The 19,523-nt window shown below is 50.2% G+C and overlaps 1 protein-coding gene across 1 annotated transcript in view; it reads right to left on the bottom strand.

Moving 5' to 3' along the window:
• Nucleotides 1–18,776, bottom strand: part of LOC120037342 (low-density lipoprotein receptor-related protein 6-like) — a 33,333-nt gene extending 14,557 nt beyond the window's left edge. Inside the window, exons 1-3 of the mRNA XM_038983495.1 lie at nt 18,516–18,776; nt 12,182–12,590; nt 791–988 (exon numbers count right to left, since the gene is read on the bottom strand). Of these exons, the coding sequence (XP_038839423.1) occupies nt 791–988; nt 12,182–12,590; nt 18,516–18,570 (662 nt within the window). The 5' untranslated portion in view covers nt 18,571–18,776. The remainder of the gene's footprint in view (nt 1–790; nt 989–12,181; nt 12,591–18,515) is intronic.
• Between the last annotated feature and the right edge of the window lie 747 nt (nt 18,777–19,523).

Below are 19,523 nucleotides of genomic sequence, written 5' to 3'. Positions count from 1 at the left end.
TTAGAATCCCCTTGGGCAGTGGTTACAGCTGGGAGTCTTTCTGGGTAAGTTTCTAAGAGCTTTCCACATCTGGATTGTACAATATTTGTACATTTTATTCTTTTCTAAATTCTTCAATCTCTGTCAAGTTGGTTGTTGATCATTGCTAGACAGCCATTTTCAAGTCTTTCCGTAGATTCAAGCAGATTTAAGTCACTTGAAAATACTCAGGAACATTTGATTTAATCTTGGTGAACACATCCATTGTATATTTGGCCTTTTTAATCATGAGGCCAATAAACAATAACATATTCCTAGAAAGGTTAAAATCTCCCCTTTCTGGTAAAAGCAGTCACACATTTCAGAGACGTAGTCATGTTTGGGTGATAACAGCTCCAGTACACAGTACAGATATGATACAAATAACTAATATTCATATGATGTATTTTCTAGTCAACAAAACGTGAAATGAAAGGCTTGACAGGAGAGTATTTTATTATGCTATATTTAGAAAGCATCCGATTTCACTGCCCTGTAAAAATGACCCAAGACACTTCAACTTTTCATTTTTAATTAAAATTTGTAAAAAAAAAAAAAAGTCTGCAAACTTTATTCCACTGACATTATGGGGTATTGTGTGACAAAAAGAAACATCCTTTGTGAAGTCCCTGTAGACACTCGGTATATGGACGCTTAGTTATACATCTGAAATATGGCTTCCTGCTTTTATTACGCTGGAAACAAAATTACCCAGCAGTGGGACAATAAAGAGTTAATGAATCAAAAACCTCTGATTGGTTGATTACTGTACCTCCCAGTGCCGTCCAGATTGGAGCGGTGTATGAAGCTGAACTTTGCGTCCGCCCAGTACAGTTTCTCCCGGCTGTAGTCCAGCGTGAGACCGTTGGGCCAATAGATCTCCTTATCAATGATCATGGCTCTGCTTGTACCGTCCATCCCCGCTCGCTCGATCTTAGGAACCTCGCCCCAGTCCGTCCAGTACATGTACCTGCAGAGAGAGAGAGAGGAACATATTAGTAAAGTTACCCCCAACTCTAACCCGTAACTCAGTCCGTGTGTCGGGAAGTGGTTTATAAACAGCTACTGTGGCATGTATTCAAGTATTTCTGACGTTTTGTCTCATAACTGGTAACGCACAAAGTAACATGAATCCTAACGTTGTAGCGATTAACCGTCACGCAGCAACACTGCCAGGCTGAATCTGTAGCCCCAGGCAGCGAGGCCAGGCTGAATCTGTAGCTCCAGGCAGCGAGGCCAGGCTGAATCTGTAGCTCCAGGCAGCGAGGCCAGGCTGAATCTGTAGCTCCAGGCAGCGAGGCCAGGCTGAATCTGTAGCTCCAGGCCCAGGCAGCGAGGCCAGGCTGAATCTGTAGCTCCAGGCAGCGAGGCCAGGCTGAATCTGTAGCTCCAGGCAGCGAGGCCATGCTGAATCTGTAGCTCCAGGCAGCGAGGCCATGCTGAATCTGTAGCTCCAGGCAGCGAGGCCAGGCTGAATCTGTAGCCCCAGGCAGCGAGGCCAGGCTGAATCTGTAGCCCCAGGCAGCGAGGCCAGGCTGAATCTGTAGCCCCAGGCAGCGAGGCCAGGCTGAATCTGTAGCCCCAGGCAGCGAGGCCAGGCTGGATCTGTAGCTCCAGGCAGCGAGGCCAGGCTGGATCTGTAGCTCCAGGCAGCGAGGCCAGGCTGAATCTGTAGCCCCAGGCAGCGAGGCCAGGCTGAATCTGTAGCTCCAGGCAGCGAGGCCAGGCAGAATCTGTAGCTCCAGGCAGCGAGGCCAGGCAGAATCTGTAGCTCCAGGCAGCGAGGCCAGGCAGAATCTGTAGCCCCAGGCAGCGAGGCCAGGCTGAATCTGTAGCCCCAGGCAGCGAGGCCAGGCTGAATCTGTAGCTCCAGGCAGCGAGGCCAGGCTGAATCTGTAGCTCCAGGCAGCGAGGCCAGGCTGAATCTGTAGCTCCAGGCAGCGAGGCCAGGCTGAATCTGTAGCTCCAGGCAGCGAGGCCAGGCTGAATCTGTAGCTCCAGGCAGCGAGGCCAGGCTGAATCTGTAGCTCCAGGCAGCGAGGCCAGGCTGAATCTGTAGCTCCAGGCAGCGAGGCCAGGCTGAATCTGTAGCTCCAGGCCCAGGCAGCGAGGCCAGGCTGAATCTGTAGCTCCAGGCAGCGAGGCCAGGCTGAATCTGTAGCTCCAGGCAGCGAGGCCATGCTGAATCTGTAGCTCCAGGCAGCGAGGCCATGCTGAATCTGTAGCTCCAGGCAGCGAGGCCAGGCTGAATCTGTAGCCCCAGGCAGCGAGGCCAGGCTGAATCTGTAGCCCCAGGCAGCGAGGCCAGGCTGAATCTGTAGCCCCAGGCAGCGAGGCCAGGCTGAATCTGTAGCTCCAGGCAGCGAGGCCAGGCTGAATCTGTAGCCCCAGGCAGCGAGGCCAGGCTGAATCTGTAGCTCCAGGCAGCGAGGCCAGGCTGAATCTGTAGCTCCAGGCAGCGAGGCCAGGCAGAATCTGTAGCTCCAGGCAGCGAGGCCAGGCAGAATCTGTAGCTCCAGGCAGCGAGGCCAGGCTGAATCTGTAGCCCCAGGCAGCGAGGCCAGGCTGAATCTGTAGCTCCAGGCAGCGAGGCCAGGCTGGATCTGTAGCTCCAGGCAGCGAGGCCAGGCTGAATCTGTAGCTCCAGGCAGCGAGGCCAGGCTGAATCTGTAGCCCCAGGCAGCGAGGCCAGGCTGAATCTGTAGCCCCAGGCAGCGAGGCCAGGCTGAATCTGTAGCCCCAGGCAGCGAGGCCAGGCTGAATCTGTAGCCCCAGGCAGCGAGGCCAGGCTGAATCTGTAGCCCCAGGCAGCGAGGCCAGGCTGAATCTGTAGCCCCAGGCAGCGAGACCAGGCTGAATCTGTAGCCCCAGGCAGCGAGACCAGGCTGAATCTGTAGCCCCAGGCAGCGAGGCCAGGCTGAATCTGTAGCCCCAGGCAGCGAGGCCAGGCTGAATCTGTAGCCCCAGGCAGCGAGGCCAGGCTGAATCTGTAGCCCCAGGCAGCGAGGCCAGGCTGAATCTGTAGCCCCAGGCAGCGAGGCCAGGCTGAATCTGTAGCTCCAGGCAGCGCAGCGAGGCCAGGCTGAATCTGTAGCCCCAGGCAGCGAGGCCAGGCTGAATCTGTAGCCCCAGGCAGCGAGGCCAGGCTGAATCTGTAGCCCCAGGCAGCGAGGCCAGGCTGAATCTGTAGCCCCAGGCAGCGAGGCCAGGCTGAATCTGTAGCCCCAGGCAGCGAGGCCATGCTGAATCTGTAGCTCCAGGCAGCGAGGCCAGGCTGAATCTGTAGCTCCAGGCAGCGAGGCCAGGCTGAATCTGTAGCTCCAGGCAGCGAGGCCAGGCTGAATCTGTAGCCCCAGGCAGCGAGGCCAGGCTGAATCTGTAGCCCCAGGCAGCGAGGCCAGGCTGAATCTGTAGCTCCAGGCAGCGAGGCCAGGCTGAATCTGTAGCTCCAGGCAGCGAGGCCAGGCTGAATCTGTAGCTCCAGGCAGCGAGGCCAGGCTGAATCTGTAGCTCCACTCCTTCCACTGAGGGGATCAAGCGGGCGGCACACATGTGAGCCAGACACCCACCGAGACCCATTAACACACACTATAACAACCAGCGCCTGCTGGAATCCAGCGCAGTCTCTTACACCCCCCTAATCTTTTACAGGGAGGATGCAGAGCCAGGCCGACACACACAGGGCCAGACCCCCCCCCCCCCCAAACACACTGCATGCCAACATGGTTTGGCTGTTACCCTGTGTGAATAGCTGCCAGTAACTTAGAGGATAAAGGACTTCAATACCTCCCTCTGGCAGGCCTTGGAGAGAGGAGAGCCGCAGAGAGAAAGGAGGAGGGGGGGGACACAGAGAGGAGGAGGAGGGGGGGACACAGAGAAAGGAGGAGGGGGGGGACACAGAGAAAGGAGGAGGGGGGGGACACAGAGAAAGGAGGAGGGGGGGGACACAGAGAAAGGAGGAGGGGGGGGACACAGAGAAAGGAGGAGGGGGGGGACACAGAGAAAGGAGGAGGGGGGGGACACAGAGAAAGGAGGAGGGGGGGGACACAGAAAGGAGGAGGGGGGGGACACAGAGAAAGGAGGAGGGGGGGACACAGAGAAAGGAGGAGGGGGGGATACAGAGAAAGGAGGAGGGGGGGACACAGAGAAAGGAGGAGGGGGGGACACAGAGAAAGGAGGAGGGGGGGACACAGAGAAAGGAGGAGGGGGGGACACAGAGAAAGGAGGAGGGGACAAACAGAGAGAGAGGGGGGGCACAGAGAGAGAGAGAGGGGGGGGACAGAGAGAGAGAGGGGGAGGGGACACACAGAGAGAGAGAGGGGAGACACACAGAGAGAGAGAGGGGGGGAGACACAGAGAGAGAGGGGGGGCACACGTTAGCCCTCCTGCTAAACCCATCACAGCGCTACGTTTCCACCTTAACCCTCCCGCTAGAAACCAGAGGTAGGAAGTGGAGTAGGGCCGGTCGGTAGACCGTATTTTACTATATACGACAACGATGCTGTTCTCACTTTGCTTCTTAATATAAATCCACTCGTGTTCTATAAATACACTATTAGGTGTTTCTCTTACATCTGTAAACACCTAGCTAGTCTATTCTTAGCAAGTTGTGGCTAATCGCTAGTTGGCTGGCTAGCTAGTCTATTCTTAGCAAGTTGTGGCTAATCGCTAGTTGGCTGGCTAGCTAGTCTATTCTTAGCAAGTTGTGGCTAATCGCTAGTTGGCTGGCTAGCTAGTAAATGTACAGAGTCAGACCAACCGTAGCTAGTTAGTAAATGCACAGAGTCAGACCAAACGTAGCTAGCTAGTAAATGTACAGAGTCAGACCAAACGTAGCTAGCTAGTAAATGTACAGAGTCAGACCAAACGTAGCTAGCTAGTAAATGTACAGAGTCAGACCAAACGTAGCTAGCTAGTAAATGTACAGAGTCAGACCAAACGTAGCTAGCTAGTAAATGTACAGAGTCAGACCAAACGTAGCTAGCTAGTAAATGTACAGAGTCAGACCAAACGTAGCTAGCTAGTAAATGTACAGAGTCAGACCAAACGTAGCTAGCTAGTAAATGTACAGAGTCAGACCAAACGTAGCTAGCTAGTAAATGTACAGAGTCAGACCAAACGTAGCTAGCTAGTAAATGCACAGAGTCAGACCAAACGTAGCTAGCTAGTAAATGCACAGAGTCAGACCAAACGTACCTAGCAAGTAAATGTACAGAGTCAGACCAAACGTAGCTAGCTAGTAAATGCACAGAGTCAGACCAAACGTAGCTAGCTAGTAAATGTACAGAGTCAGACCAAACGTAGCTAGCTAGTAAATGTACAGAGTCAGACCAAACGTAGCTAGCTAGTAAATGTACAGAGTCAGACCAAACGTACCTAGCAAGTAAATGTACACAGTCAGACCAAACGTAGCTAGCTAGTACATGTACAGAGTCAGACCAAACGTAGCTAGCTAGTAAAAGCACAGAGTCAGACCAAACATAGCTAGCTAGTAAATGTACAGAGTCAGACCAAACGTAGCTAGCTAGTAAATGCACAGAGTCACGGTGGACCACACGGTGGTCCCGTGTGGCTCAGTTGGTAGAGCATGGCGCTTGCAACGCCAGGGTTGTGGGTTCAATTCCCACGGGGGGACCAGGGTTCAATTCCCACGGGGGGACCAGGATGAATATGTATGAACTTTCCAATTTGTAAGTCGCTCTGGATAAGAGCGTCTGCTAAATGACTTAAATGTAAATGTAAATGTAAATGCACAGAGTCAGACCAAACGTACCTAGCAAGTAAATGTACACAGTCAGACCAAACGTAGCTAGCTAGTACATGTACAGAGTCAGACCAAACGTAGCTAGCTAGTAAAAGCACAGAGTCAGACCAAACATAGCTAGCTAGTAAATGTACAGAGTCAGACCAACCGTAGCTAGCTAGTAAATGTACAGAGTCAGACCAAACATAGCTAGCTAGTAAATGTACAGAGTCAGACCAAACGTAGCTAGCTAGTAAATGTACAGAGTCAGACCAAACATAGCTAGCTATACAGCCTGATACCAGTGATAGTGTAGGCCTAAATCAGCATGTTGTTTGTACAAAAGTATTTTCTAAATCAAAGAGGAATAGGTGAAGCATGAATATGTTAGCTACATGAAGTAGCTAGAGAGCATATTCAATGTAGCCAAAGATGATAGGGTCCCCTAGGAAACACTTACCAACACTTTGGTTCCTACCATGTCACAACTCGTCCTCCCTGGCATTTTGATTCGTTGTCATGTCAAACGATGCTGTATTCAAAGTGTTCACTGTTATATTCTAACTACAGAATTTAAATAATCATTCTATTTCCATGATTCCACTAGTTCACCCAAGTGTTTGATCTAAATCACTAGTCAAATCTCAAATTGCAACATTTGGTTAAAAATAAGGCCTAGATTTGTTGCGAATATCGTGGAAATGATCTCAAATGAATGCAGGAAATATAGAAACTTGTTTTAGGGTTGAAGTTTAATTTTGCAGGGTCGGCAGGTAGCCTAGTGGTTATTATGGGGTCGGCAGGTAGCCTAGTGGTTATTATGGGGTCGGCAGGTAGCCTAGTGGTTATTATGGGGTCGGCAGGTAGCCTAGTGGTTATTATGGGGTCGGCAGGTAGCCTAGTGGTTATTATGGGGTCGGCAGGTAGCCTAGTGGTTATTATGGGGTCGTCAGGTAGCCTAGTGGTTATTATGGGGTCGGCAGGTAGCCTAGTGGTTATTATGGGGTCGGCAGGTAGCCTAGTGGTTATTATGGGGTCGGCAGGTAGCCTAGTGGTTATTATGGGGTCGGCAGGTAGCCTAGTGGTTATTATGGGGTCGGCAGGTAGCCTAGTGGTTATTATGGGGTCGGCAGGTAGCCTAGTGGTTATTATGGGGTCGGCAGGTAGCCTAGTGGTTATTATGGGGTCGGCAGGTAGCCTAGTGGTTATTATGGGGTCGGCAGGTAGCCTAGTGGTTATTATGGGGTGGCAGGTAGCCTAGTGGTTAGAGCGATGGGCCAGTAACAGAAAGGTGGCTAGATCGAATCCCCGAGCTGACAAGGTACAAATCTGTCGTTCTGCCCCTGAACAAGGCAGTTAACCCACTGTTCCCCGGGAGGCATTCATTGTAAAATAAGAATTTGTTCTCAACTGACTTACCTAGTTAAATAAAGGTTACATTAAAAAATTATAATAATTGAACAGTATAAACCAATCCGAATGGAGAAAGATCCATTGAAATCACTTATGTGTTGCCACCCTCGGGCCACGCACAACTCAAAGCAAATTTAGAATTTGTATTGCTCAAAACAAAAATGTAAACATGCTGTGATATATTTTGGCCGTGTTGGCCAGCCCTAAACTGGAGTCTGGGAAGGATGGTCTGGAAGTCAACCTGGATCAAAGCTCTCCTAGTGGGTGTAGGATAACACCAGTAGCCCCTGCTCCTGGGGAGGGACCAGGGGTAGAGTACTGCAATAGACCCAATGGCCCATAGCCTTAGAGGGGCTGAGAAATGAAAGGTGGCCATTACCCTCAGCTATAGGACGACCAGGGGCCATTACCCTCAGCTATAGGACGACCAGGGGCCATTACCCTCAGCTATAGGACGACCAGGGGCCATTACCCTCAGCTATAGGACGACCAGGGGCCATTACCCTCAGCTATAAGGTGACCAGGGGCCATTACCCTCAGCTATAAGGTGACCAGGGGCCATTACCCTCAGCTATAAGGTGACCAGGGGCCATTACCCTCAGCTATAAGGTGACCAGGGGCCATTACCCTCAGCTATAAGGTGACCAGGGGCCATTACCCTCAGCTATAAGGTGACCAGGGGCCATTACCCTCAGCTATAAGGTGACCAGGGGCCATTACCCTCAGCTATAGGACGACCAGGGGCCATTACCCTCAGCTATAGGACGACCAGGGGTCATTACCCTCAGCTATAGGACGACCAGGGGCCATTACCCTCAGCTATAGGACGACCAGGGGCCATCACCCTCAGCTATAGGACGACCAGGGGCCATCACCCTCAGCTATAGGACGACCAGGGGCCATTATCCTCAGCTATAGGACGACCAGGGGCCATTACCCTCAGCTATAGGACGACCAGGGGCCATTACCCTCAGCTATAGGACGACCAGGGGCCATTACCCTCAGCTATAGGACGACCAGGGGCCATTACCCTCAGCTATAGGACGACCAGGGGCCATTACCCTCAGCTATAGGACGACCAGGGGCCATTACCCTCAGCTATAGGACGACCAGGGGCCATTAGCCTCAGCTATAGGATACATAGGGTGACTAGGGGTCATGTTTAGTGAGGGGGGGTGATGGGCAACACGTGTTACCTGAGGAGAGAGTCGGCTTCAGCTGAGAGGGGGTGAGGGGTGTATGGGAGCTCAGGCCAGCCCTCCAGTATGGTCCAGCATCCACAGTATCGGATTCCTCTTGAAGCCTTTGTCTGGCTTCACTCTCAGGTTACCCATAGGTTCACCTGGTCAGCCCTGCGTAGTAACACTCGTCCCCTCTAGGTCACCACAGCCCCACCGTGACCCTCCTGGGAGAATCAAACTCTCCTCAGTCACATCCTGAGGGCTTCCAAAAGAGACCTGAGCCCAGCAACGAGCATAACCCAATAATACACAATCATTAGACTGCCTCCCCCCCCCCCCACCTGTTTATGTGGGACTGGAGCCCTTGCACACCTCCCCCACCTGTTCAGGTGGTTTTTCTGAGGTCTTGGATGATTTATTTAGATTTTCCCATGATGTCAAGCAAAGAAGCACTGAGTTTGAAGGTAGGCCTTGAAATACATCCACATGACTCAAATGATGTCAATTAGCCTATCAGAAGCTTCTAAAGCCATGACATCATTTTCTGGAATTTTCCAAGCTGTTTAAAGGCACAGTCAACTTAGTGTATGTAAACTTCTGACCCACTGGAATTGTGATACAGTGAATTATAAGTGAAATAATCTGTCTGTAAACAATAGTTGGAAAAATGACTTGTGTCATGCAGAAAGTAGATGTCCTAACTGACTTGCCAAAACTATAGTTTGTTAACAAGACATTTGTGGAGTGGTTGAAAAACTAGTTTTAATGACCCCAACCTCAGTGTATGTAAACTTCCTACTTCAACTGTAGCTCATCTCAGCTGAAGAAAAGACTATTTGAGTTTGAGATTTGACAAGCAGCTGATTCAAAATGGAAACTATGTGACACACCTAAATGTATGTGACAGAGATCTTGTCTGTCCCAGCTGGCCGAACTACTGAAAGAGACAAACCTATTACATCCACTCACTAGAGAGCAGACTGGTGAAATGTAAACAAAGTGTCAACAGCCGTGTCCACTGACCAGTACAGAGTAAACAAACAGTGTCAACAGCCGTGTCCACTGACCAGTACAGAGTAAACAAACAGTGTCAACAGCCGTGTCCACTGACCAGTAGACAGTAAATCTCTAAGCGACACATTAGCCACTAGTGTAAATCTAGACGAGGTACAGACATATTAGCCATCCTCCAGACGGAGACACGTCCCTGTACCTCCAGCCTGCACTGTTCCCTAACGTTCTAGTATCCTCCAGACGGAGAGACACGTCCCTGTACCTCCAGCCTGCACTGTTCCCTAACGTTCTAGTATCCTCCAGACGGAGACACGTCCCTGTACCTCCAGCCTGCACTGTTCCCTAACGTTCTAGTATCCTCCAGACGGAGACACGTCCCTGTACCTCCAGCCTGCACTGTTCCCTAACGTTCTAGTATCTTCCAGACGGACACACGTCCCTGTACCTCCAGCCTGCACTGTTCCCTAACGTTCTAGTATCCTCCAGACGGAGAGACACGTCCCTGTACCTCCAGCCTGCACTGTTCCCTAACGTTCTAGTATCCTCCAGACGGAGAGACACGTCCCTGTACCTCCAGCCTGCACTGTTCCCTAACGTTCTAGTATCCTCCAGACGGAGAGACACGTCCCTGTACCTCCAGCCTGCACTGTTCCCTAACGTTCTAGTATCCTCCAGACGGAGAGACACGTCCCTGTACCTCCAGCCTGCACTGTTCCCTAACGTTCTAGTATCCTCCAGACGGAGAGACACGTCCCTGTACCTCCAGCCTGCACTGTTCCCTAACGTTCTAGTATCCTCCAGACGGAGAGACACGTCCCTGTACCTCCAGCCTGCACTGTTCCCTAACGTTCTAGTATCCTCCAGACGGAGACACGTCCCTGTACCTCCAGCCTGCACTGTTCCCTAACGTTCTAGTATCCTCCAGACGGAGACACGTCCCTGTACCTCCAGCCTGCACTGTTCCCTAACGTTCTAGTATCCTCCAGACGGAGACACGTCCCTGTACCTCCAGCCTGCACTGTTCCCTAACGTTCTAGTATCCTCCAGACGGAGACACGTCCCTGTACCTCCAGCCTGCACTGTTCCCTAACGTTCTAGTATCCTCCAGACGGAGAGACACGTCCCTGTACCTCCAGCCTGCACTGTTCCCTAACGTTCTAGTATCCTCCAGACGGAGAGACACGTCCCTGTACCTCCAGCCTGCACTGTTCCCTAACGTTCTAGTATCCTCCAGACGGAGACACGTCCCTGTACCTCCAGCCTGCACTGTTCCCTAACGTTCTAGTATCCTCCAGACGGAGAGACACGTCCCTGTACCTCCAGCCTGCACTGTTCCCTAACGTTCTAGTATCCTCCAGACGGAGAGACACGTCCCTGTACCTCCAGCCTGCACTGTTCCCTAACGTTCTAGTATCCTCCAGACGGAGACACGTCCCTGTACCTCCAGCCTGTACTGTTCCCTAACGTTCTAGTATCCTCCAGACGGAGACACGTCCCTGTACCTCCAGCCTGCACTGTTCCCTACCGTTCTAGTATCCTCCAGACGGAGAGACACGTCCCTGTACCTCCAGCCTGTACTGTTCCCTAACGTTCTAGTATCCTCCAGACGGAGACACGTCCCTGTACCTCCAGCCTGCACTGTTCCCTAACGTTCTAGTATCCTCCAGACGGAGAGACACGTCCCTGTACCTCCAGCCTGCACTGTTCCCTAACGTTCTAGTATCCTCCAGACGGAGACACGTCCCTGTACCTCCAGCCTGCACTGTTCCCTAACGTTCTAGTATCCTCCAGACGGAGACACGTCCCTGTACCTCCAGCCTGCACTGTTCCCTAACGTTCTAGTATCCTCCAGACGGAGACACGTCCCTGTACCTCCAGCCTGCACTGTTCCCTAACGTTCTAGTATCCTCCAGACGGAGAGACACGTCCCTGTACCTCCAGCCTGCACTGTTCCCTAACGTTCTAGTATCCTCCAGACGGAGAGACACGTCCCTGTACCTCCAGCCTGCACTGTTCCCTAACGTTCTAGTATCCTCCAGACGGAGAGACACGTCCCTGTACCTCCAGCCTGCACTGTTCCCTAACGTTCTAGTATCCTCCAGAGACACACGTCCCTGTACCTCCAGCCTGCACTGTTCCCTAACGTTCTAGTATCCTCCAGACGGAGTCACACGTCCCTGTACCTCCAGCCTGCACTGTTCCCTAACGTTCTAGTATCCTCCAGACGGAGACACGTCCCTGTACCTCCAGCCTGCACTGTTCCCTAACGTTCTAGTATCCTCCAGACGGAGAGACACGTCCCTGTACCTCCAGCCTGCACTGTTCCCTAACGTTCTAGTATCCTCCAGAGACACACGTCCCTGTACCTCCAGCCTGCACTGTTCCCTAACGTTCTAGTATCCTCCAGACGGAGACACGTCCCTGTACCTCCAGCCTGCACTGTTCCCTAACGTTCTAGTATCCTCCAGAGACACACGTCCCTGTACCTCCAGCCTGCACTGTTCCCTAACGTTCTAGTATCCTCCAGAGACACACGTCCCTGTACCTCCAGCCTGCACTGTTCCCTAACGTTCTAGTATCCTCCAGACGGAGAGACACGTCCCTGTACCTCCAGCCTGCACTGTTCCCTAACGTTCTAGTATCCTCCAGATGGACGGATACGTCTGTTCGAGGGAGAAGCTCTTGGTTTTAGGAACCTTGCAACCCAATCCAGGTAAGGGACAAATGTGAGACACTCCTCCTCCTCCCAGACCAAGCCGGGTCCTGGTAGTTCTACCGAGCACTCCTTTACGACAGGTTGTCAGGTACTCACCCTCTCCCCGGGTCCAGAGAGATGGCTCGGGGCTGGTCCAGGTCCTGCCAGAACAGAACTCTCCGTAACGATCCATCCAGCTCAGCCACCTCTATCCGATTGGTCTCGGAGTCCGTCCAGTACAGCTTCCTGCCTAACCAATCACAGGCCAGGCCGTCCGGAGACGCCAGCCCCGATACAACCACGGTCTGGGCCGCCGCCGCCGTGCCGGGCCCTGATTGGTTGAAGGTGGTGCGTTTGATGGCCTCCTCGCTGACGTCACTCCAGTAGACCAATCCCTGAGCGTATACGTAATCCACAGCGGCAGCGTCCTCCAGACCGCCCACCACCACCGTGGCGTTGGCCCTGCCGTGAGCCGCATCCACCAGCCGCAGGTCCCGCCGGTTGGCGTACAGCAGGAGGGGTACACCTGGTGGGGGGGAATAGGGTCAGACAGAAATACTACATAGTACTATGACACCCCTACGACACCCCTACAGTCCTACGACACCCCTACGACACCCCTACAGTCCTACGACACCCCTACGACACCCCTACAGTCCTACGACACCCCTACAACCCCCCTACAGTCCTACGACACCCCTACAACCCCCCTACAGTCCTACAACAGTCCTACGACACCTACAACAGTCCTACGACACCCCTACAGTCCTACGACACCCCTACGACACCCCTACAGTCCTACGACACCCCTACAGTCCTACGACACCCCTACAGTCCTACGACACCCCTACGACACCCCTACGACACCCCTACAGTCCTACGACACCCCTACGACACCCCTACAGTCCTACGACACCCCTACAGTCCTACGACACCCCTACGACACCCCTAAAGTCCTACGACACCCCTACGACACCCCTACAGTCCTACGACACCCCTACGACACCCCTACAGTCCTACGACACCCCTACAACACTTCGACACCCCTACAACACTACGACACCCCTACAACACTACGACACCCCTACAGTACCCCTACAGTACTACTGGGCTGTGTTCAAAAGTAGTGCACTATATAGACCCTGGGCTGTGTTCAAAAGTAGTGCACTATATAGACCCTGGGCTGTGTTCAAAAGTAGTGCACTATATAGACCCTGGGCTGTGTTCAAAAGTAGTGCACTATATAGACCCTGGGCTGTGTTCAAAAGTAGTGCACTATATAGACCCTGGGCTGTGTTCAAAAGTAGTGCACTATATAGACCCTGGGCTGTGTTCAAAAGTAGTGCACTATATAGACCCTGGGCTGTGTTCAAAAGTAGTGCACTATATAGACCATGGGCTGTGTTCAAAAGTAGTGCACTATATAGACCATGGGCTGTGTTCAAAAGTAGTGCACTATATAGACCCTGGGCTGTGTTCAAAAGTAGTGCACTATATAGACCCTGGGCTGTGTTCAAAAGTAGTGCACTATATAGACCCTGGGCTGTGTTCAAAAGTAGTGCACTATATAGACCCTGGGCTGTGTTCAAAAGTAGTGCACTATATAGACCCTGGGCTGTGTTCAAAAGTAGTGCACTATATAGACCCTGGGCTGTGTTCAAAAGTAGTGCACTATATAGACCCTGGGCTGTGTTCAAAAGTAGTGCACTATATAGACCCTGGGCTGTGTTCAAAAGTAGTGCACTATATAGACCCTGGGCTGTGTTCAAAAGTAGTGCACTATATAGACCCTGGGCTGTGTTCAAAAGTAGTGCACTATATAGACCCTGGGCTGTGTTCAAAAGTAGTGCACTATATAGACCCTGGGCTGTGTTCAAAAGTAGTGCACTATATAGACCCTGGGCTGTGTTCAAAAGTAGTGCACTATATAGACCCTGGGCTGTGTTCAAAAGTAGTGCACTATATAGACCCTGGGCTGTGTTCAAAAGTAGTGCACTATATTAGACCCTGGGCTGTGTTCAAAAGTAGTGCACTATATAGACCCTGGGCTGTGTTCAAAAGTAGTGCACTATATTAGACCCTGGGCTGTGTTCAAAAGTAGTGCACTATATAGACCCTGGGCTGTGTTCAAAAGTAGTGCACTATATAGGGAATAGGTGGCCATTTGAAACCCAAGGTCGAATTCCACCATGTTCTGACCACCACTATAAGTGAGAGCAGTAACTTCTTGGAAGCTGTTTCTATGGTTGCCAGGTCGCATACCTCAAGCCTATTCCTGAAGGGCCCACGTCAGCCAGGGGGGACAGATAACCAAGTCAGCCGGGGGGGACAGATAACCAAGTCAGCCGGGGGGGACAGATAACCAAGTCAGCCGGGGGGGACAGATAACCAAGTCAGCCAGGGGGGACAGATAACCAAGTCAGCCAGGGGGGACAGATAACCAAGTCAGCCAGGGGGGACAGATAACCAAGTCAGCCGGGGGGACAGATAACCAAGTCAGCCGGGGGGACAAATAACCAAGTCAAATAACCAAGTCAGCCGGGGGGACAGATAACCAAGTCAGCCAGGGGGGACAGATAACCAAGTCAGCCGGGGGGGACAGATAACCAAGTCAGCCAGGGGGGACAGATAACCAAGTCAGCCAGGGGGGACAGATAACCAAGTCAGCCAGGGGGGACAGATAACCAAGTCAGCCAGGGGGGACAGATAACCAAGTCAGCCAGGGGGGACAGATAACCAAGTCAGCCAGGGGGGACAGATAACCAAGTCAGCCAGGGGGGACAGATAACCAAGTCAGCCAGGGGGACAGATAACCAAGTCAGCCAGGGGGGACAGATAACCAAGTCAGCCAGGGGGACAGATAACCAAGTCAGCCGGGGAACAGATAACCAAGTCAGAGGAGAAACGTCCATTAGTTTTAGAGTCTGAACTACTCCTCTCTGTAGTGACTAGAGGTCGACCTCTAATAGTGACCTCTAACCATTATAGGGATATCACACTACAAACAGATTCAACAACTTGCTAGAGGCAGCTCGTTCTTCACAGACTGGACCTTGTTCAGAGACGTTTCAAACTTGAGTTATCCTCCTCCATGTTGTCTTGAGACCAGTGCTTTCTGATCCCAAAAACACCAGGGCTTTCTGATCCCAAAAACACCAGTGCTTTCTGATCCCAAAAACACCAGTGCTTTCCGATCCCAAAAACACCAGTGCTTTCCGATCCCAAAAACACCAGTGCTTTCCGATCCCAAAAACACCAGTGCTTTCCGATCCCAAAAACACCAGTGCTTTCTGATCCCAAAAACACCAGTGCTTTCTGATCCCAAAAACACCAGTGCTTTCTGATCCCAAAAACACCAGTGCTTTCTGATCCCAAAAACACCAGGGCTTTCTGATCCCAAAAACACCAGGGCTTTCTGATCCCAAAAACACCAGGGCTTTCTGATCCATAAACACCAGTGCTTTCTGATCCATAAACACCAGGGCTTTCTGATCCATAAACACCAGGGCTTTCTGATCCCAAAAACACCAGTGCTTTCCGATCCAAAAACACCAGTGCTTTCTGAGAACAGTTGAATGAAAGTTCAACCACTTCACTCTGCTTTTCCTTTCCTCCACGTCATCCAATATGGCTGCCAGATGGCGAGCGAGAGGGTCGAGCCTACTGTAGCCAGTATTACTGCTCAATACTACTCAGACGTGACTACAACTACCAAAAATCACATAGGGAATATGAGTGTCACTTGGGATTCAGCCTATGGGTCCGGGTCCATTATAGGGAATAGGGAGCCACTTGGGAACCCACTGAATTCAATACCCCTCAGACCAGACTGAAAACATTCACATCACATCGTATCTGAACATTAGTTTCAGAGTACACGGTGATAAACCTATTACACAATAATAGTCCATCTATGCCAACTAAATATGAAGGGCACTTACTTCACTGAACGGCAGGAGCAAACTAAATCGTCTTTACACCGGTTTGGCAGTTAGAGCCCCTCTGATTCTACCAAAGACTTGAATAAACTGCAGTCTACTTTGACATCTCGTAGGTGAAACTAAACCTTTTATATCAAAAACTGGGGAACGCCAAAGACATGATGGGTATGACTCCTGGGAGAGAGAGACTTCCCCTCCGTAGTGCAACACAGTGACCTCACGTGCCTTCCCTACTAGACAGAGACCAATGAATTGGGTTTATGTGAGAATGAGACGTAGTCCAGATTGAATGAGGTTAGTGTGAGAATGAGACGCAGTCCAGATTGAATGAGGTTTATGTGAGAATGAGACGCAGTCCAGATTGAATGAGGTTAGTGTGAGAATGAGACGCAGTCCAGATTGAATGAGGTTTATGTGAGAATGAGACGCAGTCCAGATTGAATGAGGTTAGTGTGAGAATGAGACGTAGTCCAGATTGAATGAGGTTTATGTGAGAATGAGACGTAGTCCAGATTGAATGAGGTTTATGTGAGAATGAGACGCAGTCCAGATTGAATGAGGTTTATGTGAGAATGAGACGCAGTCCAGATTGAATGAGGTTTATGTGAGAATGAGACGCAGTCCAGATTGAATGAGGTTAGTGTGAGAATGAGACGCAGTCCAGATTGAATGAGGTTAGTGTGAGAATGAGACGTAGTCCAGATTGAATGAGGTTAGTGTGAGAATGAGACGCAGTCCAGATTGAATGAGGTTTATGTGAGAATGAGACGCAGTCCAGATTGAATGAGGTTTATGTGAGAATGAGACGTAGTCCAGATTGAATGAGGTTTATGTGAGAATGAGACGCAGTCCAGATTGAATGAGGTTTATGTGAGAATGAGATGTAGTCCAGATTAAGCTCCCTTTGCAAATTGTGTGAACAAGGAATCCATGATTATTTTAACAGATGTTTACACGGTCACCATGCAGTGTAAAACTAATATTTAAGTACAAATCGGTCTTGACATATTCGTATATAGCTGGTTAGAGAACTACAATCCACATTAGCCTAGTTACTTACAAGACTTTGTAGAATGTTGTCCAATAAATTATGAAAGCAACGCCAATGAACGTCCTCTGTTCTAACGTTATTCATCCGTTTTATATTGTAACTAGTTAGCTACTTTTATATAATTGACTTGCAAAAAGTAGTTAGTTACTCTTTCCAAATGAACGTATGCAACAACTGTGTCTTGTCTGTGGAGGCACATTTTAACGTTTAAAAATGTAACATACGCAGTCGACATTATTGTTAGCCAGTTTAGCTAGCAGACTTAGCTAGGTATCAGGGACTCTCTCTGGTTGGCTGAGATAGTTAGTTAAATCACAACAGTAACTGTAGAAAATATCTGCCGTGGCTTAAACAGGTGTGGAATACTACAAACAACTAGTAAAATCACTGCTAACTTAACTAAAATGTTGCAAACCAACAGTGGAAATAAAAATGACTAGCTAGTTAAAAATCATTGGATAGCCACCTAGCTAGTTACAGTAGATACAGGCATTCAACACAGGTAGCAAGGCGCTATGGAAAACACTGTGTTGTAGTTAGCCATCCTGCTAACGTTAGCTAGTTACAGTAGATACAGGCATTCAACACAGGTAGCAAGGCGCTATGGAAAACACTGTGTTGTAGTTAGCCATCCTGCTAACGTTAGCTGGTTACAGTAGATACAGGCATTCAACACAGGTAGTAAGGCGCTATGGAAAACACTGTGTTGTAGTTAGCCATCCTGCTAACGTTAGCTAGTTACAGTAGATACAGGCATTCAACACAGGTAGCAAGGCGCTATGCAAAACACTGTGTTGTAGTTAGCCATCCTGCTAACGTTAGCTGGTTACAGTAGATACAGGCATTCAACACAGGTAGTAAGGCGCTATGGAAAACACTGTGTTGTAGTTAGCCATCCTGCTAACGTTAGCTAGTTACAGTAGATACAGGCATTCAACACAGGTAGCAAGGCGCTATGCAAAACACTGTGTTGTAGTTAGCCATCCTGCTAACGTTAGCTAGTTACAGTAGATACAGGCATTCAACACAGGTAGTAAGGCGCTATGGAAAACACTGTGTTGTAGTTAGCCATCCTGCTAACGTTAGCTAGTTACAGTAGATACAGGCATTCAACACAGGTAGCAAGGCGCTATGGAAAACACTGTGTTGTAGTTAGCCATCCTGCTAACGTTAGCTAGTTACAGTAGATACAGGCATTCAACACAGGTAGCAAGGCGCTATGGAAAACACTGTGTTGTAGTTAGCCATCATGCTAACGTTAGCTAGCTACTCCTGATGATGAGCAAATCACATCCCCTTCACTGGGCCCCACTAATGAGCAAGCGAGGCCATTGCAAAGAAAGAGCCCCAAATCTGAACACTAGGATCCCCTCCTCTGGAAACCATATCCCCCCCCCCCACCCCCCAACTTTCCACGGAAGAAAAAATAAACAAAACGAGCAAAAAGATCAAAACTCACCTCGTATTAGCAAACAAAAACTACATAACAACAGAGTCCGTAGCACGGCGCCCATCTTTCTACCTCTTTCTCACCCGGCCGCTGCTGTTCAGCGCAGGCTTCGCATTGCTGTGTCCTATTCCTCCGACGGAACTGTTAGATTGTAACAATATTCGGTTTGTTTCTGGCTACAATGTAACTCTGATTATTCTCAGCTCCATTCTACTACGTCGGATTCAGGCTCGGTGGCGCTGCGATTCATTCTCCTGCCTGAGCGCAACGTCTCCTTCCGCCGGGGAGGAGAACATGCCAACCCTCCCCCCTCCTTTACCTTCTTCTCCTTCCCCTCCGTCTCTTTCTCCGCTGCCTATTGTTGGACTTCATTACATGCAGCCCCTTCTCGTCCAGCGGATTTCAACACATTCAAAATCTCTACGGTGGCTGATAAAATCACGCAACCGATAGGTCAAGACACTTGTTCCCGGTCGAAGACAGAAAACCTGGTCTAATACAACAATTGTTTGAGTGTGAAAGATACACATTCCGAAGGGACTATTTTCTGCCGGAGCACACGGTGCTTCGGTTTAGAATAACATACCCCTATGACCCTACCTCGGCTGCTGGCCGGATCTCCTTTCACTCCTCGGAAGAGAACAGAGGAAGGAGAAGAGAGGGGGGAATGGTATTATCATGCATTATATACTGAACCAAAATAGAAAACGCAACATGTAAAGTGTTGGTCCCGTGTTTCAGGAGCTGAATTAAAAGATCCCCAGAAATTTTCCATGGAGAATAAAATGCTTATTTCTCTCAAATTTTGGACACAATTTTGTTTTATGTCGCTGTTAGTGAGCATTTCTCATTTTCCTTTCTCCTAATCCATCCACCTGACAGGTGTGGCATATCGAGAAGCTGATTAAACAGCGTGATCATTACACAGGTGCACCTTGTGCTGGGGACAATAAAAAGCTACTAAAGTGTAAAAGTTTTGTCCCACAACACAATGGCCACAGATGTGTTTTGAGGGGA

The sequence above is a fragment of the Salvelinus namaycush genome, unplaced genomic scaffold (assembly GCF_016432855.1).
Source record: "Salvelinus namaycush isolate Seneca unplaced genomic scaffold, SaNama_1.0 Scaffold1709, whole genome shotgun sequence".
NCBI classification, from domain to species: Eukaryota; Metazoa; Chordata; class Actinopteri; order Salmoniformes; family Salmonidae; genus Salvelinus; species Salvelinus namaycush.
The sequence above is the reverse complement of the archived record's forward strand: the minus strand, read 5'-3'. Positions and strand labels throughout refer to the sequence as shown.